The sequence below is a fragment of the Pipistrellus kuhlii genome, unplaced genomic scaffold (genome assembly GCF_014108245.1).
Source record: "Pipistrellus kuhlii isolate mPipKuh1 unplaced genomic scaffold, mPipKuh1.p scaffold_m20_p_2, whole genome shotgun sequence".
Lineage (NCBI taxonomy): Eukaryota > Metazoa > Chordata > Mammalia > Chiroptera > Vespertilionidae > Pipistrellus > Pipistrellus kuhlii.
Window position 1 is genome coordinate 147920563 of NW_023425515.1, and position 27390 is coordinate 147947952.

The window sequence follows — 27390 nt, forward strand, 5'->3', positions numbered from 1 at the left end:
AAAAGGAAGAAGAAAAAAACAAACAAAAAAAACCATAACGTATTGAGGATGTGTTATATTTCTGTGAAACTACTCTCTTCAGTGAACTATATAAAACGAAAAACTTTTGCCTGGCCAGGTGACTTAATTGGAGTATTATTCTGTATACCAAAAAAAGTTGCAGGTTCAATTTCTGGTGTGGGCACATAACCTCGGTTGCAGACTGGATGCCTGATTAGGGTGTGCACAAGAGGCAACTGAGTGATGTTTCTCTCTCTCTCTAAAAGTCAACAACAGCCGGGACCAGTTTGGCTCAATGGATAGAGCGTCGGCTTGGGGACTGAAGGGTCCCGGGTTCGAATCTGGTCAAGGGCATGTACCTTGGTTGCGGGCATATCCCCAGTAGGGGGTGTGCAAGAGGCAGCTGATCGATGACTCTCTCTCATCGATGTTTCTAACTCTCTATCTCTCTCCCTTCCTCTCTGTACAAAATCAATAAAATATATTAAAAAAATAAAATAAAAGTCAACAACCACCACAAATCTTGGATGAGGGGGGGAAAAAAAGTAAAACATATAAAGTAAAATTCTTTAATGGGTTAGTAGGCTAATAATGCCGTGACCTTTTAACAAGACTATATGAGAAAAAAAATACTACACCATAGCAATTAGTTATCGTCTGCTTTTTAAGTGCCCAGTAGTAGTTGTAAGTAAAATAAAGTATTTAATTATTAGAATGAGCTCAAATTTGAAGGGTATTAAATTATACCTGAGAGTTCAAGTTTGCTCCAGGAAGCCCAAGTGCAGCAAGGGCAGGATCAAGAGTAGGAGCTCCCAAAGCAGCCAATGGAACAGCGCCAATCTGTGAAATTACAAATTTTATTTATCTAAAGTATCATTTCTGTTCCTTACAGTGTGTGTGTGTGTGTGTGTGGGGGGGGGGAGAGGGGAGGAGGGAGGTAGTCACCTTATTTTCTCCTCTAAAGGGCAAAGAACTAAGTTTAAGTCCATAGGCTATGTAATCTGTTACAACTACTTGACTTTACCATTATAGCTTGAAAACAGGCATACACAATAAACAAATAGGCATAGTTTGCCTACCTCTGGTCTCATTTTCTACCTGCCATTATAGCACATTTATCCCTACAATCAGAATTTAGGGGGGAAAAAAGTCAAAATATTCTTGTGCCAATCATAAATATTTGTTTCTTAGCTCCAAATCCAGTTCTTTGCCCTGTTTTGTGATACTTAAGGCAGCAATTCCCCATTGGCAGATGGAATCTTAAAAGCTTTATCTATCAGGAGATAAAGAACTAGAATGACATTGTGAAATGGATTTCTCTTCCTGGTTCCTATGTCCTCTTGAATTGTTACTATAGCACCATATGAAATATCCAGTGGCCTTCACCTCTCAGAAAGTTTCACCGCCATCTTCTTGGGCAGCTACCTAACAAGATCTGTGCCATGCTGGGAAACTTCTCTAGTATCCACCCCTTTCAAAGGAGATTTTAATCTTATACCAAGAGGGTTGCAAAGCCCCTCATCTAAATCCCTGTATTTCCTCCTCAGCCCTAAAATTAATGGTTGCTTCCTATATCTGCAACTTATGTGTTCTTAGAGTTCCCTTAGTAAGGCCCAGTTACAAGTTACTAATTCCTTATAATAAACTCTCACCGTTCAAATTATTGTGTGATTGCATCTCCTTCGCAATATAATTCTGATTAATAATTTAAGACACAAACCACACAAAATCCTATAGCTTTGCAGGCAGTTTACTTCTCTACAAAAGTTCTCCTAGCTTCAATTCATTTTTAATAAATATAAATTTCCAAACTTTCTGTGATTTAACTATTTACTAAAAAGTTAAAAAACTGTATTAATACTATTGTATAAGCTGTTTCAGCTTTTATACAACTTTATACATCAAAAGTGTCTACAAATTTCTCAGGTCCACATTTTATATGTGACAATCAAAGTCATACTCATAAAAGCTGGGAATTCCTGATCTCATTCTCCTTCTATAATACCATATAGTTCACTTAACAGTTTACTAAACTATTTAGACAGAGAAAATGATTTAATTAAAGGAATGCTGTTATAAAATTCTAGTTGAGGTTCTATCATTTGCTTTATATGTGAAACCACTGACCAGTTACAGAGCTGTTTCAATACATAACTTTTAAAGAACCTTTTGCCTATTGATATGCTTTTTATATTGCCAAGTAAATTTTCCTCCAACTTGAATATTTTATTCCCCATATTAACTATGTATCCACAAATACATTTTTATTTCAAGACATCAATTTAATTAAAACACCCAGATAAGAGCAAAAGATCGAAAAACATTCTCAAAGAAGTCTGAAATTCACCTTTATTTTCTTTCCTGGTCAAAGCAAACATATTATTTTTAAGTTTGTTCAACTGAAGTCTTATGCTCCACGAAATTTTTTTTCATATTACTGAGTTATTCTGAGTCAGTGGCAAAACCAATATAACAGATATTCTTAAAATGCAAACTTCTAAGAATTCTCTTTAGGATTTATGATTGCAATAGCCTTTAATATAACACATGAGATCATTCTGTGAACTAGAATTACAATACTTAAAAAACTAATACCTGGGTAAGTGGGTTAGGAGTAGGCAGGAGTCCACCACCAGGCAGAAGACCTGCCACTGCATTAGCTGGTGCCAACAGAGACAAAGCCTTAGTCTCATCAGGAATAACTCCTGCAGAGAAACATCCTTGCATTAGAACACACCCTTTTGCAAGACAGAAAACACACAAAAACACCCAGAAAATGTCTCCCTGATACACCACCTGAGTTTGCTGAAAGTACTTATGTTCGCTAAAATATAAAGCTTGATTTCTATTATTATTTATCATTAATTTTATGTCAGAATGAAACTTCAATGTGTGAAAATGTTTCCTTTTTTCTCTACAAATGGTTAAGTTTCTAGAGTAAAAAAAATAGCACAAATACACACTACTTTTTTGTTAACACTGCCAAGATTTCATCACCTGTACTCGATTTTTAAGTCATGAACCAAACGTAAGCAAGCACAGTCGGTTCTCCAGGGGTGTGCTCTCAACTTTCAAAAGCTGTTTTATGAACAACGACTCGTGTCGGCTGCTTCACTATAAAGCACACAGAAAAATCAAGATACACAAGACAAAAAAAGTTTGATTTAGGGGTTAATAATATGGTACAGTTACTATGATTTTCTTTTACACCTACCATACAAATTTTGTAAAAATTCAGAGAAGGAAAGTATGTAAAGGAAATATTCTGTTGGAATCAAGTGTAGGGCTTTTGCTGACTCATGAAAATGAAATGTTTCTGAAGGTCTCTGAATACACACTGGATGTGTGTGGGGGAGTAGAGAGAGAGAGAAAGAGAGAGAGAGAATGGGTAAAACAACATGGCACATTCCTTACCTGTAGAGTAAAATGCTTTATATTCCAGCATGTGCCATGCTAACCATACCAAAAAATGCTGCTATACAGTGTGAGTTCAAAAGCTAACTTAAGCAAATTCCTAAAGTCGAAAACATGTATATCTGTTTTTAAAGCCTAATCTGTGTATTCAGATAACATCTAAGGGTCCTAAGACAAATATTTATGTATACAATTTAAATTCTATCCAACAGCAAAAGCCCTATACAGATGGATTAATCTGTTAATGTGCCCAAGCCCCCAAAATGAGAGTTCAATAATACAATTAAATTATATATTTGCAAATACCAGTAGTATTTCTGTAATACATATTAAGAAACTGCATCTCATCATAAAACATACAATATGTACAGGGCACTTAAGAGAAACTGGATAAGCTGCAGAAGAAAACTGTTGGGTGGTATTTTCAGCAGGGCCTGGTATATAGTTCAGGCTGAACCAGGGAAAAGAACTGTAAAACACAACAACAAAAAAGAAAAACCACTGTTAAATAAAGGTAATGGTTCCTTCCACCTATACTGAGAAGTGCCGATAATATAAACAAATGTATACTACACAGCACTGTTATCTTGCTTGTGTCAGAGCTGTCATCAATTTAGATACCCAGAGTTATGGAGGGGGGAGGGAGAAGATCATTTAGATATAGGGCATTAATGCATCAATATTAACAAACCTACAAAGATTATTGGGATAATCTTGCATGCAAAATTATGTCTCAAGAGGATAATATTAAGTATCAACATCTTATTCAAATTAGTGCATTTGCAACGTTTCTGGCAAACTACAATCCTCTTGAATTTATTTTGAGACACCTGATAGAAGATCTGCATCCATTAAAAAAAAAGTCATGCATCTGATCCTCTGATTTAAAAAAGACTATTTAAAAATAAAACTACAATTTAAAAATAGCAATGAGGCCCCTCACCAGTTAATTTTCATGCGTCAAGAGTATTTTTTTTACTGCTGCTTTGATAGAACCATGAAATACTGCATGAATGTGTAGAAATGAAAGAAAAAGAAACAGACAAAAGAAACAAACATTAACCAAGGAACCTAAATAACCCCCAAATCCATTACTATTAAGAGTTCCTTCCAAATCCAGCTACCTCAGTTTTATCAATTAAGACTATTCCTTACCGTATACTTTGTGTCTATTGTTCTAAAACATGATCAAGAAGCAACACCAAAGTGTCAAAACTAAAACTAGGGTGAGTGGTGACAAAGGGATTGAGTACATCAGTTATTTAGTGGAGATAACAGTAATACAGCATACCATACCATTATTAAATACACTAAAAATAGATTCCAGAACAAAGTATTTTGGTAATTCTAAACAAATTCCTAAATATTTCACTTTTGAAACAAATTCAGAAAAATTACCAGTCTAAAAGTATTTATAAAAGCCAATAATACGATGATATACTGTATTATGTCCAGGGCTTGGGAACTATGATACAATACTTAGCCAATAAGAATTCTTTAAATTTAAAGGCTAATGTTTTGCACAGTACTCACATGATTTGACCTTTGTTCCAAAAACTATCATCTATATTTTACTTATTCTAAATTTGAATTCTGTAAATTTTCTTTTGGTGGCAAGTCTTATCCTACAACAGGCAAACCGATATATAAAGAATTGCTTAATCAAAACACACTAAATCAAATGTTTATCACCATATATATTTTAAAACCTTTAAATTGGTCCACACAATTTAATATAATCGAGATAGATGTACTATTATATAGATGCCTTTACCCCATCTATGAATGCAACTTAATTTCTTTAGAAAACCAGAGGCAATTTGTTTAAGTTTTAAGGACTAGACATTTCACAACTTTTACAAGGTATGGTGTAAATGTTCACATTGGTACTCAAAGATCTGAGATAGCATCTAAAGTAAACAATATCAAGATTCTGCTTCCACTGACCAGTACATTAAGGAAAGAGGAAAGCATTAAATCCTGGTCAGAAATAACTTAATGTTGTAAATTAACTTAAAACCCATAATTATTAACTTAATTAAAATCCAGTAATTTTATATTTGTTATTTCTTTGATCAAAATCTATAAATAACAAAAAAGCAAATAAAGTAGCAGTACATTGGGAACAAACTAATAAAATATGGCTTAGAAAATTTACAAAATGGATTAAAATAGTGCTGTCTTGTCACAGTGGCTTTTTTAAGATCCCAAAACCCTGCTCATTATTTCTGTCAAGTTACTTTAACCGCCTAAAATGTAAAAAGAAAAAGAAAATGTAGTTAACAAATGGTTACACCAGGAAAACACTTGGGGGACTTGAGTGCTTGCTGGCCTTTAGTTAATGTCTAGAATCCCCTGTAGCTGCAGAGGACCCACTGTTTTTCAGTCATCAGGAAGAGTTTTGCATTTGCCTTCTCCACTACAAAAATCACACACACAAATAACAGAGAGAAGAATTTATTATTTAGAGATATTCTAGAAAATATAGCAAGAATGAACAAGAAAATCTGGCAATAAAAACAAAACACCCAGTGCCCATCTGGCACCTAGGCTATAGGAAATCTTGAATATTCATACAAACCAAAATCATTGCAACCCTTGGTATACTGGAATTCAATATGGGATCTTTTTGTAAAATTGTCAGTGAGGAAGCACTAAAAAAATAAAGCCCAGTCCTTTATTCAAAACGGAAATAACATCATGCATTTATTTGAAGGTCCCTGTGTAATGTGCATGGAATGAACCATTCACCTTTAGGACTTTTTTATAAAATTCAATGTTACATTAACTAAGTAAATGAACTTAAGGATTTACAATTAGGGACATGGTTTTAAAGAACTTAAAAATGTTTTAAAATAATGGAATGGTTAAATATTTTATAAAAACAGATCTGATTTCTAATTTTTAGAATTAAAATATTAAGTAAAAATATGGACCACAGTATAACAAGGGTTTCAAATTGTTAATAGCTTAGGTTTTTAACATGCTACTAACACTCACTCTAAAACTATACTGAGGTAGATGGTCATCATTGGATGCCCACATAGGTAGGTAAACAAAGCACAAACCTTCTGCATATGGTACGACTATCAATGCTCTGTCAACGAATACAGTGTTTGTCAGATGCTGAGCCACAACTGCCGAGTCTGGATCATGGAATTTAACAAAGCAGACACGGGATGAGACCGGCAAAGGTGAATCACTGAAAAACAAATTTCATAAAAGTAGAGGAAAAGAATATTAGTAAAACATTTATGTATGATTCATAAACCCACTCCTGCATTTCATAAGCAAAATAAGCAGATATTAGTAATTGCACATATTAGCTAGTTTAAAAAAAATGACATCACACATAAAGAACTATCCACTAAACTCATGTAGAGTAAATTGCACATCTGCAATCACTGTTTAACTTTATAGTTTACCAAGTTAAAGACAGTTTGAAACTCAGGTGTCAGAATTTGAGTAGATCACAAAAATGTCAACACTTGAAGTAAAATAATACCATTACCAGTTATTTTTAAATAAAGGTAGAAAGTAGTCTTGGCTTAGAAAATTTTTCAGAGCAAAAATATACAGAATTTGCCAATTCAGGAACAAAAAAATATTGTGGAAAAGTGTATCTATTTGACAATCGAGTTTTCTTTTCCTGCTTACTTAATAAAATGCCCTGTCCTTTGTACAAATTATGGCAGACTATAAGGTAAGATAAATTAAAGAGTACAGATTTTGTTTTGTTTTAAATATAGGGTGGTTCAAATTTCTGCCACAAAACTTTCTATGAAAAGGAAAGATTAAATATGGGCAGGAGTTGCTCCCTAATCCCAAACCAAAAGTTATTTTAAAACCAATGCCCTAAGGCAGCAGTAATCACATCATCCTGGTCATACATTAGAATCTTCTGTGGAGAAAAAAATACCCTAGTACTCTACTCCACAGCAATTAAATTTCTTATGAAGTACTAAGTGTTTCCTCCTTTGTTTTAATTCTGACAATTTTCACATGCACCAGGGTAAAGAACCTGTTTTATTATAGTAAGCCAATTACATTTTAAGACTCAAATGAAAATCCTGTAGTATCTTTTAATATTATCGATAGAATGAGGCTATTAGAATGAGGCTTATTGTTAGTCTTCTTAATAAACTAGATTTCCAAGTGTATACAAAAACATTTACATCAGGTCTGGTTAAGAGAGGTATTGCATGGATAAGTATTTGCTGACTCCCCCAATTTGTGCACTAACGCGAAAATAAAAACTCATTACTTAAAACAAAGACTAACATAAAGCTGTATAACGTGAGAATTCAAACCTGTTAGAATTTGCAAGTTTATAAAAGGCATTGCCCTTAGATACTAAGCATAGATTCTAATCCAAGTTCGAAGCAAAGTTGACAATATGTCCACTCACATAGAATTTAAGCCACCTTGTCATAGAAGCTTACTGCAAAATGTTTTTGAAAGGCTACAATGTTTTTTAATGTAGACAGACAGTTTTTTTAATGTGAAGGACCACTGGTGAAAAATTTAATAATGTTACATACAGAATAGTGGAAAGAATACAATTCCAGCAGTTTTAGTACTAAAGCTATATATAGCAATTTGTATTTCTTTTCTGATATCCGTATTTTTAACCATTAAAGAGCCCATTAAATGCTCTAGGTTAGAGAACTTAGTTTACCTTAATTTTTTTAAAAGTAAAGTAGCATATAAGTTACTTATACTTTAATAGATTAAAGTATCTATTTTTGGTTATTGAAATACTTATATAATGAAATTGTTAACTGCAGTGTTACAGTAACCTTTAGTTACTGCATACTTTTGACATATATATGCTTTGCTGGGATCACTGCCCTATCAACATTCCAGTTTTATTTCCCATTTTGAAATCCCACTAAAACCAAACATATGAAGAATACCTACTATGTGTAAAAGAGTGATTCCACTCACAAGCTGCTAGGCTAAACCAAAAAAATTCTGATCAAGTTATAAATGAGTCACAACACTGACATTTTAATACTAGGTCTGTCACTGATAGAGTGGCTTGGGTATAAAAAACTACCTACATGAATTATAGTTCACTCATCTGTGAAATATGGCTAAATACGTTTCCCCTCTAGATTTATAACAGCAGAGTAAGATAAAATTAGAAAGCACCTAGCATACGAACTATTTAATTGCCAACATGAATTTTAGGAACTACAATTATAGTAACCATTTTCTTTTTTTAAAGAGAATAAATGGGAAGAACAATGACAGATACTTTTAATGCCTATAGAGCTATCATAGTGAAGAGAGGGTTAGAATATCTGTTGTGAAGATAGGCAACTTTATCACTGGGTGAAATTTTAAGCCAGCAATTTTTGGCTTAAAAGAATCAGGAAATAGATGGATTCAAGAATAAAACAAAGGGAGAATCCTTCTTGAGGAGGTGCCACTGAAATGTTTGGCATGATTCAGATCCCAAGGTCCCCCCCCTCCCCCCAAATAGGCAGGGGCTCAGATATGTGTGTAGTTTAGAACAGTCTTCCAAAATATTGATGACCCCAACCAATGGCTTCATATTCTAGAAGAGAGAGAATTAAATTTAACCTGTTGCTGATTGGTGCCACAGAGAAAAACAAAGCAGTTAAGTTGAATAAAGCAGCAGCAGATGTGATGTATTTTTATACAGGTTGATCGGAAACAGATTAGGTGGCATCTGAGCAACAAAAGGAAATAAACATGTCATGGTCATACCTAGGAGAAGAGTTCTAGATGGATATGATTGCCTTTTTTTGAGGGGGGGGGAGGGGAAGGAGATGTACACCCTAACAAAAACAAACAAACAAACAAACACACACCACGTGCAAATATGTTTATAACAGTAATAATTTTATGTAATATGAGCCAATTAAGTAGATTCTAAGAGCAAAGTTTTGATATATGAACCCTTTTGGACTACTACCAAAACTCTATAGCACATCGTCACTGTAGCAAGCTTAAAGAAATTGTCTACAAAATATTTTCAAATTGTGCATGTCAGATGAGCTATTGGAATGTGAGATTAGCAACAAAAGTAGATAATTACATAAGTACTATTCAATTTAGGGAAGCCACTAAGATAATACAGCATTTACTACATTGTAACTGTACATTTTCAGAAAACAGTCTGCATGTGGGGGCACATTATGAAGGAGTCAAAGAGCAGAAATGTGTCAATTTACAACTCCTTCTTCCAATACAGGGAATGCCCTCTTAATGTACAGTACCCCAAATCATATTAATTGCTATCCTGGTTACATGATGAAACTACTCCTTGGATTATAAAGCAAAAAGCCAAGACTCCCTCTAAGATACTGACCATGGAATGGGTAAGATAAACCAGAAAGCTACTTACACCTCTCTTTGTCATCTTTTTAATAAACGAATCATAAAAAGAGCATCTTCAAAATAAATAAAACCAAGGTCAGCAACTATAAGAAAATTCTTAATAACGTGTGGGACTAGAAAGAATTATTTTGTAAATAAATCCAGTATCTCAAATACTTTGAACATAATCAAATGTGTCACTCATTTTCTGCCCATTTACTGTTTATTAAGTTTACTAACAACTTAAGGAGGAATATGTTGTGAGAAAAACTGAGTAACAGGAAAACTTCTATTTCTGTATGTTCAAATTTTGAGAGCTATTTGTCCTTCATTATCAAAGCAAATTGAGTTTCTATTCAAGGTTACTACAAATAACCTGTTCCTGGAACTGTACACTTCATGCAAATAATTCTAAAATCTCTCTACGTATATTCCCCTAAATATTAAAATACAACAATTTGAAAACACTAAGGTCCTGAAAATATTTTAAATAGAAAGTGATGTAATACGATAACACCTAAGAAATACAACAGTATGGTCAACTTGTATTATTTTGGTGTACAGAGTACACAGAGTAATGATTTATCACATCCAACAAAACAGCAGATTCCTATTTCCTGTTTAGAACTCAAGTGAAATCATAAAACTAAGTGGGATGGGAGAATATACTCAAAATAACACTTGAATTTTCACCCTTCCCAAAGAGTGCACATTTTTTTATTCCAAATGTTTGTTCTAATAATTATTACATCTTATCTAGCGTCACAGCTTCTTTACAATTCACTCATCTAATACTTTCGCAATAAAAAAAAAGTGAGACAACAGGATAAAAAAAACCCCACACACTCTAAATTAAAAATTTAGAACTGTAAAACATAACTATATATATTATTTAAATAAAGGAAAACTCTAGCTTTCAGCTATAACCCATTTTTTTTGTCATTAAAAGTAAGTACAGAGTATTAATAGATTAACTCTGTATGTATTCAGTGGGCCAGAATCCGAACAGCAATTCCTAGAAGTAAATTAACGATCACCTACAAAGTTCAATAATAAATTTATATACTAATGGGCAACTCTGTTACTTTCCAAAGAACTCAAACAACTTAAAAAATTAATCAAAACACATAAAATGCAGTTATCCTTTAGTTGCTCAAAAACAACGCTATTGGCACAATTTAAGGGGGCGGGGGTTTGAGATTAAGAGCCAGTGACCCCTCCTAACCCCCCAAACCATGGCCCTGCCTCTGTAGGAGGCCCGATGTGCAGATTTTTTGGAAGTAAACGCAAAGCCAGCTCAGCTAAAGCTGCCGGCCCACGGAAGCACCGACGAGGGCCTAGGAAATGGTGTGGTTAGGCCCCGGCGGGGAGGAGTTAGCAAAAGCGGTGATGGTGGACGATACTCACTCCGGCGGGAAGAGGCGCAGTTCGTCGATCTTGCCTAGGAAACCGAAGAGGGTCCGCATCTGCTCAGAGCTGGCGCTCGGGGAGACATTAGTCACCTGGATTACCTCGGTGCCGCCGCCGCCGCCGCCGCCGCCGCCCGGCCCGCCGCTGGGGCCCGGGCCCGCAGTGCTGGGGACGACGGTAGTGTTGCTCATGGCGCTGCTCGCTCCTGCTTTAACACATCAAACACACAACAAACAGTGAGAGGGAGGGGAGAGAGGAACCGTTCGCCGGAGAGGAGACGGGAGCGTGTCCTCTGTTACAGCCGCAGCTGCCGCCTCCGCCGCCGTTTCTCCGCCCCGCCGCTCGCCGGGGGGAGGGGGGAGCGCGCGAGTCGGAGCCCACGAGAAAACAAACGGCCTCGCCTCCAACCCCCTCAGTCGAGGGCCCCACTTCCCACAATGCCTGGCGGCACGCGGGCGGCACCGTCGGCTCCGCCCCGCGCAGGCGCAGCAAGCCTCGCTCGCGGCCAGGAGGTCGCGAGAGGCTCCGCGGTCTAGTGAAAGACGTCATCTCTTTTCGTCCCGCTCCCCACTCCTTTTTTAAAAAGAAAACTGTAATTTTTTAAAGGCAATATTCACTCCCCTGCAAAATAAACATGCACACTTTAGTAACTATTCTTGTTAAAAATGCCCACGGTATTTCTAGATACAGATATTTCAACTACAGATCTGTGGAGTTAACTAATGAAATTTCCACCCTACCTACCAAGGTTTTCCTTTCCACCAATATAAATTTTTTTGCATCTTGGTAACATTAAATTGTTAGAATTTGCTTGGCCAGTAAACCTTCAAAAATATGTATTTTAATGCTATACTTATTAGTGCTTTATAAGCTAATTTTATTTTACCAGGTTGACTATTTAAGAGCACATTGTGCTGTACCTAAATATATTTAAGTATAAGATCTGAAAACTAGAGAAAATAATTTACATGCATATTTTTGCTTAATAATTTCTGAAGCTTTTAACTATTAAAAAACTTGCATAAATTTTCAGCCACATCTAAATTAATTTTCTTTCAATCTAGTGTTATTTAATGACTACAAGTTCCCCAAACCTGACAAAATATTTCATTTCACTGTGTCTTTATACAAGTTATTAATGACCTCCCTCATTTTATCTAACTGCCATCTTTCGTAGGGTTTTCTTCCTTCACAGCCACAACTTCTGCAAGCAGTTAGGCCTTCCTCTTCTCGGCTTAACAATTTACAGTATCTTGTTATATTGACATGCACCTCTCTGCCCCCCAGCAAAGCTGTGAATTTTCTGGGTCAGTTTAGAACCTAGCACAATGTCTGTTACACAGTCAATACCTAATACATATGTTGAACACATGCCTTACTAAAGAGCCATTTATTCTATGACAATCCTATATATCGGGTCTAGTAATAATTAATGTCGTTTTTAACATTCGTTTAAAATCTTGCTTGGCATTGACTTGTATTGACATAACCTTCAAACACGTGGTATCTACAGAACGTGTGAAGTGCAATTAACAAGTTTTGCTTGAAAAAGTTTGTGTTTGGTTTGGTTTTTGTTGCAAAACTAGGGCTAAGAAGATGGCGGATGAAGAGCATATTCGGCACTGCATGCTTTACGGGTTCCAATTAGGAAGAAAAGCAAGTGAGGCTGCAAAAAACATCTGTAGTGCTCTTGGTCAAGATGCAGTTAGTGCCAGAAAATGCCAGGATTGGTTTGAGAAATTTCCCGAGGGAAATTTTCCATTAGATGACAAGAGTGGTCGAGGCCGTGTGTCCAATTTTGATCAAGAAGCTCTTCAAGCTCTTTTGGTGCAAAATCCTCAAATTACCCAACAAGAGCTTGCGACAACTTTAAATTGTTCACAAAAAACAATTTCCAATCAATTGCGTGCACTTGGCAAAGTCCAAAAGTTTGGAAAGTGGGTTCCTCATGAGTTGACCGACAACAACCGTAATCAAAGAGTCACAATTTGCAGTTCGCTCCTCTCTCGTCAAAACTGTTTGCCGTTTTTAGAGCAAATTGTTACCGTTGATGAACAATGGGTGCTGTAAGTTAATTTGAAAAGGCGGTCTCAATGGTTGGACAAAAATGAGGCTCCGCAGCCCACGCCAAAACCTGACTTGCATGCGAAAAAAGTGATGTTGTGTGTTTGGTGGAATTTTAAAGGAATTCTTCATTATGAACTTCTACCATCTAACCAAACCATTACAAGTGCAGTGTATAGTGCCCAATTGGAAAGGTTAGCCCAAGCTTTAAGAGAAAAAGAACCCGCGCTGATTAATCGGAAGGGCGTAATTCTTCACCATGATAACGCACGACCGCATACTGCAAGAATCACTGCTGAAAAACTGCGCCAGTTGGAATGGGAAGTTCTCCCTCAACCTGCATATTCTCCTGATATTGCCCCTTCCGATTACCATTTGTTTCGTTCTTTGCAAAACTTTCTTCTTGGAAAAAAATTTAATAATGAAGAATGCCTCAAAAATGCATTGACCAAATTTTTTGCATCAAAATCACAAGAATTTTACAACAGAGGGATTAAAATGCTTCCTGAGCGTTGGGCACAAGTAGTAGAAAACAACGGCAACTATATTGTTGATTAAATTTTGTTGTTTCTTTAAATAAATTCGATTTAAAAAAAGTATTAGAAAACGACATTAATTATTACTAGACCTAATAATAAGAGGCTATTGTGCAAATAGACTGAATGGTAGAACCAAACAACCATGAAGTGCATTGACCACCAGGAGGCACGTACAGAACATGGAGGGCATCGGCAGCAGGTGCCAGAGCACAGAACATGGGTGCTGCCTGTAATTACCAGAAAGTGTGAAAGAAGGTAGTTGACAGGTACAAACTTCCAGATATAAAATAAATACTAGGGATATAGTACACAACATGATGACAATACTTAACACTGCTGTGTGGTATGTATGAAAATTATTAAAAGAGTAGATCCCAAGAGTTCTCATCACAATGAAAAAAATCTTTTTCGTTATTTCTATATGAGATCAATGTTAACTAAACTTATTTAATCAGTTCAAGTCAAACCTTTATGCTATACAAGCTAAACTTACACAGTGCTATAATTCTGTTATCATGTATAATAAAAAGCTAATATGCTAATTAGACCAGACAGTGTAACAACCTTCCAGAAGACCTTCCAGGACAAACAGTGGGCAGGGGCAGGGCTGAGGGGCTGCGAGGGCCAAGCTCTCTGCACAAATTTTGTGCATCGAGCCTCTAGTATCTCAATAAAAAACAACAAAAGAAAACCACATGTAGCAAAGACATTTCTGAGAAAAAAACACACACCATATATTTACATAGAAGTTCTCCAATTTAAAAACAGAATAGGCACAGATATCACCCTATCTACTGGATAACAAGTTCTCAGTTGCCTAAGTTGCCACCTCTGTTGTTAAATACCTTCTTACCCACTAATGGAAAAGATGGTGGAGTCCTGCAAATTGACACAATTTTGTATATCTGCAAAAGTAACAGGTCTTTTATAAAATTAGTTAAGTAGATCTTTTCCTCTAACAAATACACTTTATGAGGACAGGAAAGACAATGTATTAATCTTTGTGTTTCTAATACCCAACAATATTATATTGGAACTAAGTTAGCATTTGACAAAAACTTACGAATATCATCTATGTGCTGGGAACTTTACAACATAATCTGTTAAACAAAGGTTGGGTGAATGAAGAGAGGAATACATTTGTTTGATTTCTAGGGAAATTTGATTGAGATACATTCTCAAAGTATTTGGCTATAGACAGCAATAAGAAAAACCTAGGAAATAAATTACTACTTACAAATCTGTAACTTTAAGATCAAAATTGTAAATCTCATGCTCCCCTTTCTTCTGCTTCTATCTAAATGAAAGGGAGAGACTAAAGATTGAGTTAGCACTAGGGGATGATGACAGATGGATGGATAGATGGACACACACATCAAGACATAATAAAAGCCTAAGTTTATTTCCAAATACTTGCTTCGTATTGTTCAACTTAGTAACAATAGGGATTCTAGACCTATATTTTAAAATTGACAGCACAGGGTCTGTGAGCACTTTGAAATTATAGGCAAAATCTGTATATGCCCATTTTTTCAAAGCTTTATTTTTATGATTAACATAGAGGAAAAAAAAGTAGTAGTTTGAATATTAAGATACTGCTATATCCATATGCACAGTATTCTCAGCTATAATGCCCATGCTTGGAAAATCAGTAAATTTATTTGAACAGATATTTGGCTTTTTTGTTGTTTTTGTTATTGCTCACCCAAGGATATTTTTCCATTGATTTATAGAGAGAGTGGAAGACTGGGAGAGAAAGAGAGAAACATCAATGTGAGAGAGACACATCGATTGGTTGCCTCCCACATGTGCCCTGATGGGGGCTGGGGATCAAGCCTACAACCAAGGTACAGGCCCTTTACTGGAACCAAATCCATGACCCTTCAGTCCGTGGGCCAAAGCTCTATCCACTGAGCCAAACTAACTAGAGCCGGATATTTGATTTTTTGTCTGAATGGGCTAAACAGAAATATTTGGATGGGGAAATTCCAGGCACTGATTACTCTACGCTATGTGAGATTCGTCTGGAGTCTCAATTGACAAAAGGCTTCACAATCTTAAAAAATCTTAAAAAATCCAGTGTTATATGTATCGTTAAGTATTTAAACATTTCAAGCATTGTAATATTAAATTTTTCCGAACCAAAGAATTAAACATTTGCACCATTTGAACTCCTTTCCCCCCTTATGCTATAAAATGTAGTTTCTCTTCATGAAAGAAAATTATTTCTAGTCTTATAAAACTGGTACAAAACAAAAGTATACTTAATTCAGTAACAAGCAAATGTACATTAACTGAATGCTTTTAAAATGCCTGTTAATCCTCACAACATATAAAGGCACTACAAGTCATTAAGAATGTGGGCTAGACATTAAAAAGAACAAAATCATCATTTGCAACAGCATGGATTGAAGTATTATGCTAAATGAAATGCCAATCAGAGAAAGAGAAATACCATATGATTTCACTTACTATATGTAGAACATAAAGAATATAAATGAACAACAACAAAATCCCCAACAGAAATAGCCTAGTGGTTTGACTCAGTGGATACAGTGTTGGCCTGTGGACTAAGGGGTTCCAGGTTCTATTCCAGTCAAGGGCACATGACTGAGGGTTGTGGGCTCCATCCCTAGTAGGAGGCTTGCAAAAGGCAGCTGATCAATGATTCTCTCTCATCATTGATGTTTCTATCTCTCTCTTCCTCTCTGAAATAAATAAAAATATATATTACAAAACAAACAAAAAAACCCCAAAGAATAGCTAACACTTCTAGATGAAGGATTAAAATACAACAACAACATACTATAATCAAGGTCTAAACACAGCTTGAAAACAACAACAACACAAATAGACTCACAGATATGGAGAAAAGACTGATGGAATCTATCACCAATTAGGTTATGACCTCTGGTTCATTACTTTATTGTTCAATTTCCTTCTCTGAAATAATGCTGACCTCACTGGGTTGTTGTGAGGTTGAAGTGAGAATACTAATGGAAATGATTAGTAAAACTAAACATTAACTACTCTATAGTGATAAGTTACCTCCACTGGGTTCCATTTTATACCATTCCTTTAGGCTAGTACTTTGGACTAATGCTACTTTATCATTCACATGAAAAATATGAATCAGAAGAGTGAACATATATACAGAAACTTCTTATTTAAGATCCCACATTTTAACATGGTTCTTTTTTGTGGCATAGTAAAAGTTTATTATAAAGTAATAAATGCAAAATGCTAAGTAGTATGCACTATTACAGGAAAATGTGTTCAACTATCTCATATTTTCAATGGATGAATAATAACAATACTTTTGTCTTACTTAGTGAATTATTGTCAACTGTGAAAATACTTTGCAAACTGTTAAGTGGTAGTGAACATGAAATACACTATTCTTAGATGCCCTTTCTCCTTTAAGATTGTTGTAACGGAAACATGACACCAACAGATTTCAAATTTTCATATTCCTTTTGATCCTAAAGCAGCATTTTACCAACTAATTGCATGCATAGATAGATGGATGACAAAACACAAATGTTTTATGGAAAACTCTTTCTAGGAAGGATTCAATTACTTTTCTACATTTTCAGAGCGAGTATTATTCTTATTTTCAAAGGATACAACTATAGATATGTTTCAGAAATCTTTACTGATAAAAGCATAATATGCTAATTAGACAGGGCAGTAGAAAGACCTTGAAGAAGCCGCTGTAGTGGGGGTGGGGGTAGAGGAAGAGGCAGGAGAAATCAGGGAGGCAGGTGAGCAGTTACGGGTGATGAAGCAGGGAGGCAGAGTGATTAGGGGCAATGAGGCAGGCAGGCACAGTGGTTAGGGGCAATGAGGCAGAGTGGTTAGGGGTGATCAGGCAGGAGAGTGGTTAGGGGCCAGTGGTCCCAAATTGTGAGAGGGATGTCTGAGAGTTCCCGGATTGTGAGAGGGTGCAGGCTGGACATTCCCCTCCCTCCCCCATGAATTTCATCCTTTGTGCCTCTAGTCTAAAATAAAAGTACTGTGACATGGGTCAGAGCAATAGACTAGGAAATAACCAAAAGCACAGATTAAAAAAAAAAAAGGAAAATATTACTAAGTATATGAAACACTATGAATTCCAGACATGCACTAATGCTAAAAGCTATAATGCTTCTTTCCTCTATTTGCCACCCTCATCACTTGAAACTATGAAGTTAGTTTCAAGCCAAATTTGCTCAAACTGAAGTTTAAAGCATGTGGAGACATTGATCAAATAATTATTTTGAAGAGGGAAGAGATAGTGGAAAGGTAACGTCCTAAAAAACGAGAAGTTAAAAGAAAAGCAAAAAGGTTAGCATCTCTAAAATGAAAAAAGTCAGTTATATTAACTGAAGATAAATTTAGTGATGAGTTTAAAACACTTATCTTAAGAAATATGAACAGTAAAGCTGGGTTCCCAGATTTGCATTGTAGACCAAGTATTTAAATGTTCACTAGTATTTTAATATGCCAAAGATGGTATTTTTCAAATCTAATTATATTTTAAAGGATTAAGGAAAATTGATGTAGAAAAAAATTAAATTGGAATTTATATCAGTTGTATTTGTGAGTATAAATATTCCAACTCAAAATTTGAGTATCAATTTTTTAAAAATCTGATTGTGATTGTCAATAGCTATCAAATTATTCACATTTCCCATCCTTATCAACTTAAGTGGACACTAAAAATAATCTCAGGGAACATAGCTTATCTTCGTAAGACAGGAGCTTTCCTCATATAGAACAATACATGCCAAGTATTATCATTTATGTCACTTTACAAAAATGTTTTTATTGATTTCTTTTTTTCAGAGGAAAAGAGTGGGGAGGGAGGGAGGAATGGGGAGAGATATAGAGATGGAGATGGAGAGGGAGAGGAAGGGAAGGAGGGGGAGGAGGAGGAGGAGGGAGAGGGATAGAGAGAAATATCAATGTGAGAAACATGATCCCTTGCCTCCTGCACAACCCTTACTAGGGATTGAGCCCAAAATCCAGGCATGTGCCTTGACCAGGAATCCAATGGTGAGCCTTTCAGTTCATGGGACTATGCTCAACCGACTGAGCCACTCCAAGGGGGCAATGTCACTCTCTTTCAGAAGTACTGAGCAAATGAGGTTGCAAGCTGAATCCAATAGGACAAAGCTATTGGCAGGGGATGATATAAGTCAACTTCTAATTTAGTGGATTTTAATCAAACTAATTTTTTTAAAAATATATTTTATTGATTTTGTACAGAGAGAAAGGGAGAGAGATAGCAAGTTAGAAACATCGATGAGAGAGAGTCATCGATCAGCTGCCTCTTGCACACCCCCTACTGGGGATGTGCCCGCAACCAAGGTACATGCCCTTGACCGGAATCGAACCCGGGACCCTCTAGTCCCCAAGCCGACGCTCTATCCACTGAGCCAAACCGGTCCCGGCTAATCAAACTAATTTTTAAACTAATTTATTTGGTAGTGGGTTTATATGTGTTTAAAACAAAAATAGAATGCTTCTCTGAAGTACCTTCTAGGCCTAGGGTTTGGTGCCCTAATTTTCTCTCTGTATTACCATTTTAAAGTGAACAAACTCATAAAACCTATACAATTAATATTAAAGTGAAGACTTTAGGTCACAGAACACATTAATCTTGAAAAATGAGCAAGAAAACAGCTATTTTTATTATTAGGTGTAAGAATCACTGGAATAATGGGAAACATTTCAGCTGATTTGAGAAAAAAAACAATAAATGATACCATAATGTTTTTATTTAATGACATAAGAATGCTTTATAACCACCCTGATTTTATTATTATTTTAAAATATATTTTATTGATTTTTTACAGAGAGGAAGAAAAAGGGACAGAGAGTTAGAAACATCGATGAGAGAGAATCATCGATCAGCTGCCTCCTGCACATGCCCTACTAGGGATGTGCCTGCAATCAAGGTACATGCCCTTGACTGGAATTGAACATGGGACCCTTCAGTCCGCAGACCGACACTCTATCCACTGAGCCAAACTGGTTTCAGCCCACCCTGATTTTAGCTTGTCCGCGCCCCCCCCCACCCCGCCAATAAAAAACAAACAAACAAAAAAAGAAAACTGAAATTAGGATTAAAAGAAAAATATTTTAAAGTATTTCTTCCACTTTTATTCATGTGAAAAACACTAGCATATAAAAACCCTTTTATAAAAGGAAAATGGAAATATTTTCCTAAAGCTGGAGGACTAAAATTCTTTTGTATTGAAAGTAGAGAGAATTATATCACTCAACATTTGAATCAAATATTAAACCTCCTAGAGTAAGATCACTACTTTATGACTCAAAAACAAGAAAGAGAAGCAATGGAAATAAAAAGTACACAAATGAATAACCTAAAATAAAATACACTGTCTCCATAAAAAAATAAAAATTGCCACAAGCAACTCCAATAGCAACAAAATATAAATCAAAGCCACATTTGAAACCATGATTACAAATGCAAAATATATATGCTTTCAAAGAAATAATACAGCATTTCTTGCTACTTTTAAAAGTTGGCAGTAATGGAGCTGAATGGAAAACAAATGTAGTAATGTTTATAAGAGTAACCCAGCTATGTTTGAAAATGTCATTAAATTTTAATGATGGAGATAAGCTACTCTTACTCTGATAATAGTCGTATTTTCCCTTATGAAAAACAAAACAAAACATTTTTTTCAGCCAATGTAGTTCTTAGGCTCAATATATTTTTAGTTTCTTCACTTTTTTTTTTTAATTTAGCAAATAAATTACAAGAGTGGATCCTCCCATTACTTAAAAAAAAAAAAAATGAGTAAGTTATAGCTAGACAAATTTTGTTGCAAAAGGTACCTAGGCAGGAGTCTCCAGCCCCTGTAAAGGAGATATCCATGTTATTTTAATAATCCGTTAAAAACAACAAATACTTTAACTTTAAATATTTTTCAACATATATGTTAATGTTGGAAAAGGGCTGTTTTTAAAAATTTGCAAAGCATTCTTCCTAAAGTAATACAGTTGATAGAACATGTAATTTCCCAAATAACACGAGGAAATAATTTTCATCCATTTGCACTTGCTTCACAGATACAATACTAGTGGTACTGTGAATACAAACTGCTACAATTTTTACATGTCACTTTATGTCTATTGTTGTTTACTAAAAATGTAAGTCACTTGGATTTTTCACAAGTACTTTTCCATTAAATAGGCTGTGCTTCTCTTAAACAAAATGCAACAATGTACTCTGGCAGGGTGGCTCTGTAGGTTAGTGTCATCCAGATAAGCCAAGGTTGAGGTTCAAACCCCCGTCAGAGCAAATTAAATACCAATAATGAAATATTTAACTTCAAGTAGAAGCACAATAAATGAACAAATTATACCTTGCATGTTATTTAAAGCAATGTTGAAGAACTTATTGTAGGGATGGGGGGTGGCCATTGTAAAATTTGATACTTGAGCAATTTATTCTTTAAAGGTAGGTTAAATCCTACAAAAGAGAAAAAAGAGTTTTCTCTAATACATAAATGTCTCCTAAAACATATTTCAAGGGTCCCTTAAAATGGGTCCAGACTAAAAAGCAAGTTGAAAATGATGAAATAAAAGCCACTAGCCAAATAATAATGATTAACAAGACAGGTTTAGGAAAGAGACCTCGGTTCAAATTCCTGGCTGTAGAACTTATAGAAACTTGTGACCTTAGGTCAATTTCTTAATCCCTTTTAGCATCAGTCCTTCATCTGCAAAATTGATCATTGCACTAAATAAGAGATAGCAAAAAGAGGCATTTTTAGCATTGAACCTGGCACTTAGTAAAAGCTTAATATTAATAACTGGCTATAATCAAATTATCAAGACAAACTAGAGGGAGGGGAGATCTCATTAGTGATCTTGCATAATCTGCTATGGTTCTTGCTTTAAAACCCATTTTTAAAAATAGATTTTATAAAAAGAATAAAAGAGAGAGAAATAGCCATGAGAGGGACATCAAGCCTGACTCCTGCAGGCCCCCTTCTGGGGGTCAAGCCCACAACCTGGGCATGTGCTCTGACCTGAATTGAACCCACAACCTCCTGAGTTAAAGCGAGAGGGAGTTAAAAACTGAATATGAGAAGTAGCAAGAACCAGGACTGAGGCAAAATTGTTTGTGCTGCAGATTTTGTTGTTCTACCTTTCAAATATCCCACCGATTAGATGGGGGCTTAGGAGGACATTTCCCGGCAGAAGCTTTTAAAAACAAAACCACTTCAGGCAAAAGAAAAGTCTAAAGTTCTTACATTTCAGACAGAAACTAACATTCCACGAAAACCGACCTCACTGAACAAAACTGTCCTTTGCACGGCAGGCGTGGCTGAGCGGCGACCTATGATGAACCGGGAGCTCACGGTTCGGTTCCTGGTCAGGGCACATGCCCGGGTGGCGGTGGCGGGAGATCTCTAGCGTGGGCGTGCAAAGGCCGCCGACCAATGATTCTCTCTCATCTCTAATGTTTCTTTCTCTCTCTCACTCCATCTCTGCAATCAATAAAAATATTTTTAAAAATTCCTTTTCTATTCCGGATTGGAGTCCCTTTCTTCACTAAGCGCTCAATATTTAAAACGTTAGCTTCACTTAATTATTTTAAAAATCGAATGAGATAAAAAATTATTTATAAAAGTGAGCTTTAAAAGAGGTAAAGTAGCCGAGACCGGTTTGACTCAGTGGATAGAGCGTCGGTCTGCGAACTGCAAGATCCCAGGTTCGATTCCGGTCAGGGGCAAGCACCTTGGTTGCGGGCATATATATATATCCCCGGCAGATGTGCAGGAGGCAGCGATCGATATTTCCAACTCTCTATCCCTCTCTCTTCCTCTCTGTGAAAAATCAATAAAATATATCTTAAAAAATAATAAAAAATAAAATAAAAGAGGCAAATTGCCTAAAGCTACATCGCTTGTAAGACACAGAAGCAGCTGGGATTCGAACTGGTATCTCTGGGCTTCCAAAAGTCCAAGCTGTTTTCACTATAGTGAAGCTTGTGCCTCCACTTGGTTCCCTGGGAAACATTTATTAAGCTTCCCCCCCGTCCTTTCCCTGTTGCCAAACACGTCCACCTCGCACTACTTCCTATGCTGGGCTACGAACTCCATGCCACACACAGGCCAGGGACACCCACTCCAGGAACCAGAGTATCGTCGGGAGGAACAGAAACCCGCTTTATTTCCTACGCCGGGCGGAGATTTGGCGCCACCGCCAGCAGCGCCCAACACAGGCTTAGGGTCCAGCGAGGCTGCAGACCGCGCCCAGGGCTCAAGTTTGAGTCCAGGCCCGCGCTCCGTCCAGGCCAGAAGGAGGAAGCAGAAAAGGTTACTCTTTCCCGCCACCCTGGCCGAGGCGGCGGGGGCACCGATGGGGAAGACGGCCTCGCGGTAACACTGCACACCCTAAACCCGCAAGGCCTTCCTCAGCCGCTTAGACACACTTACTTGAGCGAAGTAATTCCAAGAGACCGGGGCTGGCACCGGCAACGGGAAGGGCTCCTCTGTCCTCCAGCTCCAGTCACGGACAGTGACGTCACCCAGGCCGCGCCGCCGGAGAGCGAAGGCCCCGCGCCGGAGGCCACGAGCCCCGCGCACAGAGCGCGCAGGCGCGCGCCGCAGGGGCGGGGCGGGGCCGAAGGCGGCGCCGCCTTTTTGCGTCACGCGCAGGGCTCTCCGCTTCTGGACCCCGGTGGGTGGGGTTGAAACATGTCGCGCCTGAAAGGAGTCGCGGCGCGGGACCCCCGAGCGGGTTTCAGAGCTGAAAGGGGAGGCGGCGGGGCCTCCTCCGTACCCCAGGGGCTGTTAAAGGCGGCGCGGAAGAGCGGCCAGTTAAACCTGTCCGGGCGGAACCTCAGCGAAGGTACGGTCCGGGGTGCGACCCGATTTGCGTCCTGTCAGCCCTGGTTCCAGGCAGCCTCCCTTTCAGAGTCTGGCTAGGCTTTGGCCCCCTTTGCCTCACGCTTCCGGCCCGGACCCCGCTGGCTTTAATGGAGGCACTCATCACACTCTCATTGGCTCGGTGAGCCCGGTTCGGTTCCGACTTTTTCTCTTCAGGAATGGGCCCTGATGGGAATGGGCCAAAATTTAAACGGGACGAGCGTTCCGGGATTCCCATGAGAGAACACCCTAATGTGTGACTCAATTAGCCATCAGATGATGGGCACATACTTTGTTTCTTTGGCCCTCATTTCCCTCATTTTAATTTGATCTAAAATTCTGTACTTTATCAGCTCCTTTGTGAACTTTTTGAATGCCACCGTTCCCTGACAAGACACTTTTCTTTGTGCACCTCAGCAGTCCTAAAATACAAGGAATAATGAGCCTATTCCCCAAATTGCGGGTCAGGATAGAGATGCCATACGGGAGTGAATTTGGGGCCATCCTGATGAACCTAATAAAAGCTGGAGTACAAATTTGGATACCATGAGTGAATAATAAATAGCCAGACTGCCTGGAAGGAGGTGGGAAGTGGGGAGTGAGACAATATATCATTCTTCCCCTAATGTTTTCCTTTAATTATAGTCCTTCTCTATCTGGTATTAAAAACTTTCCATTTACCTTCTAATGATTGCTTTTTGTGTGTGCCATCCATGTATAGAGTAGATCAAGAAATCCTGCTGAATGAATGAAAGGGTGTATGACATAAAATCTCTGCTCTACCTGATAAAGCTTTTAATCTATGGGAATATAAGTATTTATAAATGACACGCATATATACTTGGTTATCCCAAAGCTTGAAAAAATTTCCTTTGTACCTGACAGGCTCACTCGTTTGCTTCCTGTAAGACTCTGTTCAGAGGTCCCAGGTCAGAGAGGCAATGGGGAGTGCCACATACTTATTTAAACAGCATTTGTTGTATACTCTCTGTGTTTCTTCCAGATATTGTACTAATTAGGTACCCAGGAAGCAAAGAGACACTTAGAACAACTCATAGTCACATAAGCACTTTAACATGAGCTCCATTCAAATTTATTTATTAAGAACCAGAGGCCCGGTGCATGAAATTTGTACACTACTGAAGTCTCTAGGCCTGGGCGGTGTTCATAGCAGGAGCATTGGGCATGAAAGGGGAGGTCCCAGCTGACCTCTGGGCCCTGGCAGCACCTGGTCTCCCCATGCGTCTCCATCTGTGAGGGGGCGCCCGAGTCCCCACACAGATGAGGTGAGTGCAGCCAGATGCCATGGCTGGGATACAGCGTGGTCCTCTGGGCCCAGCGGTACCACATGGAAACTGAGCAGGCAGCCTCACAGGCTGGCTCCTGTGCGAACCCACAGGGAGCCCAACTGGCCCCTGTAGTCCCGATGGCTGTGGCCTGGCTCACCCAGAAAAGGCCACGTGGGTGCGGGCTAGGCTCTTTGTGGGCACCCGGCACGCAAGCCCTGGAGTCCAGTGGGAGGGTAGCAGGGGAGTGAGTGTGAGCTCGGTGGACACCCCACATCTCACCACACCTCTGTCCCCATCACCCCCAACCCCAGGTAGCTGGCAAGAAGTCGCAGGGCATTGCTGATGCATGTTCCGCGCTGCCCTCTGGTGGTCAGCACATGTCGTGGCGAGTGGTTGAACTCCCTGTCTCCTGGTGGAATGATCAACCACGGGGACAATTTGCACATTAGGCTTTTATTATATGTTATAGGATCATATAGGATTGCATTTGTTAAATAATAAATTTTTGTGATTATATTCCAAGTCTTTTCTCCTTCATATATACACACATGTATATGTGGATATTTGTTTAATATACACACACACACACACACACACGGTTACTTTTACATATTACATTATCTGGATTTTAAAAATTGGCATCTTTTTTTATTTCAAGTTAATGTTATTGGGATATAATTTACATCCATTTTAAGTGTATAGTTCGATGAGTTTTGGCAGATGTATAATTGTGTAACCACTACCACAATCAAGTTATAGAACATTTCCAACACTTGAAAGTTCTCTTATGCCCCTTCGCTGTCAATTTAACCCAGTGCTCCACACAAATAGAGATTAGCCTCTTCCAGAATTTCATTTAAATGGAATTTTACATTTCTGATTTTTTTTGTTTTAGGCTTCTTTTGCTTAGTATACTGGGGTTTTTTTTTTTGTTGTTGTTGTTGTTGTTAATTTTGTTTTTAGAGACTCATCCTTTTTTTTAAAAAAATATATTTTATTGATGTTTTTTTTTACAGAGAGGAAGAGAGAGGGATAGAGAGTTAGAAACATTGATGAGAGAGAATCATCGATCAGCCACCTTTTGCACACCCCCTACTGGGAATGTGCCCGCAACCAAGGTACATGCCCTTGACCGGAATCGAACCTGGGATCTTTCAGTCTGCAGGCTGACACTCTATCCACTGAGCCAAACCTGTTTCAGCGTCCTTTTTTTTAAAAAATAGAGGCCCGGTGTACGAATCTGTGCACTGGTCGTGTATCTGTGGGGTCCCTTGGCCTGGCCTGCTGGGATTGGCTGAAGAAATCAGCAGTCCTACATCCCTTGATGGATGTAGTAGTGTGCAAAGTGGCAGGCTGCCCGGGGGGAGCCTGAGCCGGGCCCAGGGTGCCACTCCTGCTCATCCTGGCCCTGCTGTGCTGCCACCACTGCTCAGTAAGCTCACTGCTGCTCCACTGTTGTCTCTGTGCACCTGTCTTAGGGTGATACCGGCACGCCCATTACTGAGAAGTGGCCACAGGCTTGCTCCCAGACATTCCCGATGCTGTTTCCGGTCCCAGTCCCGGTCCAGATTGGGGAGGGGCGTGCAGGGGGAGTGTCCGCAGGAGAGGCTCCTGCCACCATGGCTGCGCTTGCAGCCATGAGCCCAGCATCTGGCGCCCGTTGGTCAGCTGAGCGGCACTCTTGCTGTGGGAGCACACTGACCACCAGGGGCAGCCCCTGCATTGTGTGTCTTCCCCCTGGTGGTCAGTGCCCAACATAGCTACCTGTCGAACGGTCAGCCAGTCATTTTGGCTTTTATACATATACTAGATGCCTGGTGCACAAAATTTGTGCACGGGGAGTGGAGGTCCCTCAACCAAGTCTGGGACCCCTTATTTTGTCCAACTGCCCATATAGGCCCTATCCCTGTAGGATCCAGCCTAAACAGGCAGTTTGACATCCTTCTCACAATCTAGTACTGCTGGCCCCCAACTGCTCGCCTGCCTGCCTGATTGCCACTAACCACTTCTGCCTGCCAGCCTGATCATCCCCTAACCACTCCCCTACCAGCCTGATTGATGCCTAACTGCTCCCCTGCCAGCCCTATTGCCCCTAACTGTCCTCCCCTTCAGGTCTGGTCTCCCCCAACTGCCCTCCTCTGCTGGCTCGGTAACCCCTAACTAACTACCCTTCCTTGCCAGCCTGGTTGCTTCTAACTGGCCTCCCCTGCAGGCCTAGTCACCCCTAACTGTCTTCTCCTGCAGGCCTAGTCATCCCCAACTTCCCTCCCCTGCAGGCCTGGTCACCCTAACTGCCTTCCCTTACAGGCCTAATCACCCCAAAACTGCCCTCCCTTACAGGCCTGGTCCCTTCCACCTGCCCTTTTCTGCTGGCCTGATTGCCTACAACTATCCTCCTCTGCAGGCCATCTTGTGGCAGCCATATTGTGTCCA

At 38.6% G+C, this 27390-nt stretch overlaps 2 protein-coding genes across 23 annotated transcripts in view; one reads left to right on the forward strand and one right to left on the reverse strand.

Moving 5' to 3' along the window:
* SRSF11 (serine and arginine rich splicing factor 11) overlaps positions 1 to 23376 on the reverse strand; it is a 36992-nt gene extending 13616 nt beyond the window's left edge. For 2 of the 19 annotated variants that reach the window (XM_036446952.2, XM_045584471.1), the window contains exons 1-5: positions 23237 to 23376; positions 11170 to 11380; positions 6483 to 6616; positions 2596 to 2705; positions 748 to 840 (exon numbers count right to left, since the gene is read on the reverse strand). In XM_036446952.2, the coding sequence (XP_036302845.1) occupies positions 748 to 840; positions 2596 to 2705; positions 6483 to 6616; positions 11170 to 11363 (531 nt within the window). In that variant the 5' untranslated portion in view covers positions 11364 to 11380; positions 23237 to 23376. Of the gene's footprint in view, positions 1 to 747; positions 841 to 2595; positions 5834 to 6482; positions 6617 to 11169; positions 11612 to 23236 lie in introns of those variants that run through there. The other 17 variants (XM_036446953.2, XM_045584470.1, XM_036446946.2 and 14 more) reach the window with 14 other exon arrangements.
* Positions 23377 to 23428: 52 nt separating this feature from the next.
* The window catches only part of LRRC40 (leucine rich repeat containing 40), a 51179-nt gene continuing 47217 nt past the window's right edge, over positions 23429 to 27390 (forward strand). For 2 of the 4 annotated variants that reach the window (XM_036445001.2, XM_036445000.2), the window contains exon 1: positions 23429 to 23651. In XM_036445001.2, the coding sequence (XP_036300894.1) occupies positions 23498 to 23651 (154 nt within the window). In that variant the 5' untranslated portion in view covers positions 23429 to 23497. The remainder of the gene's footprint in view (positions 23652 to 27390) is intronic. The other 2 variants (XM_036445002.2, XM_036444999.2) reach the window with 2 other exon arrangements.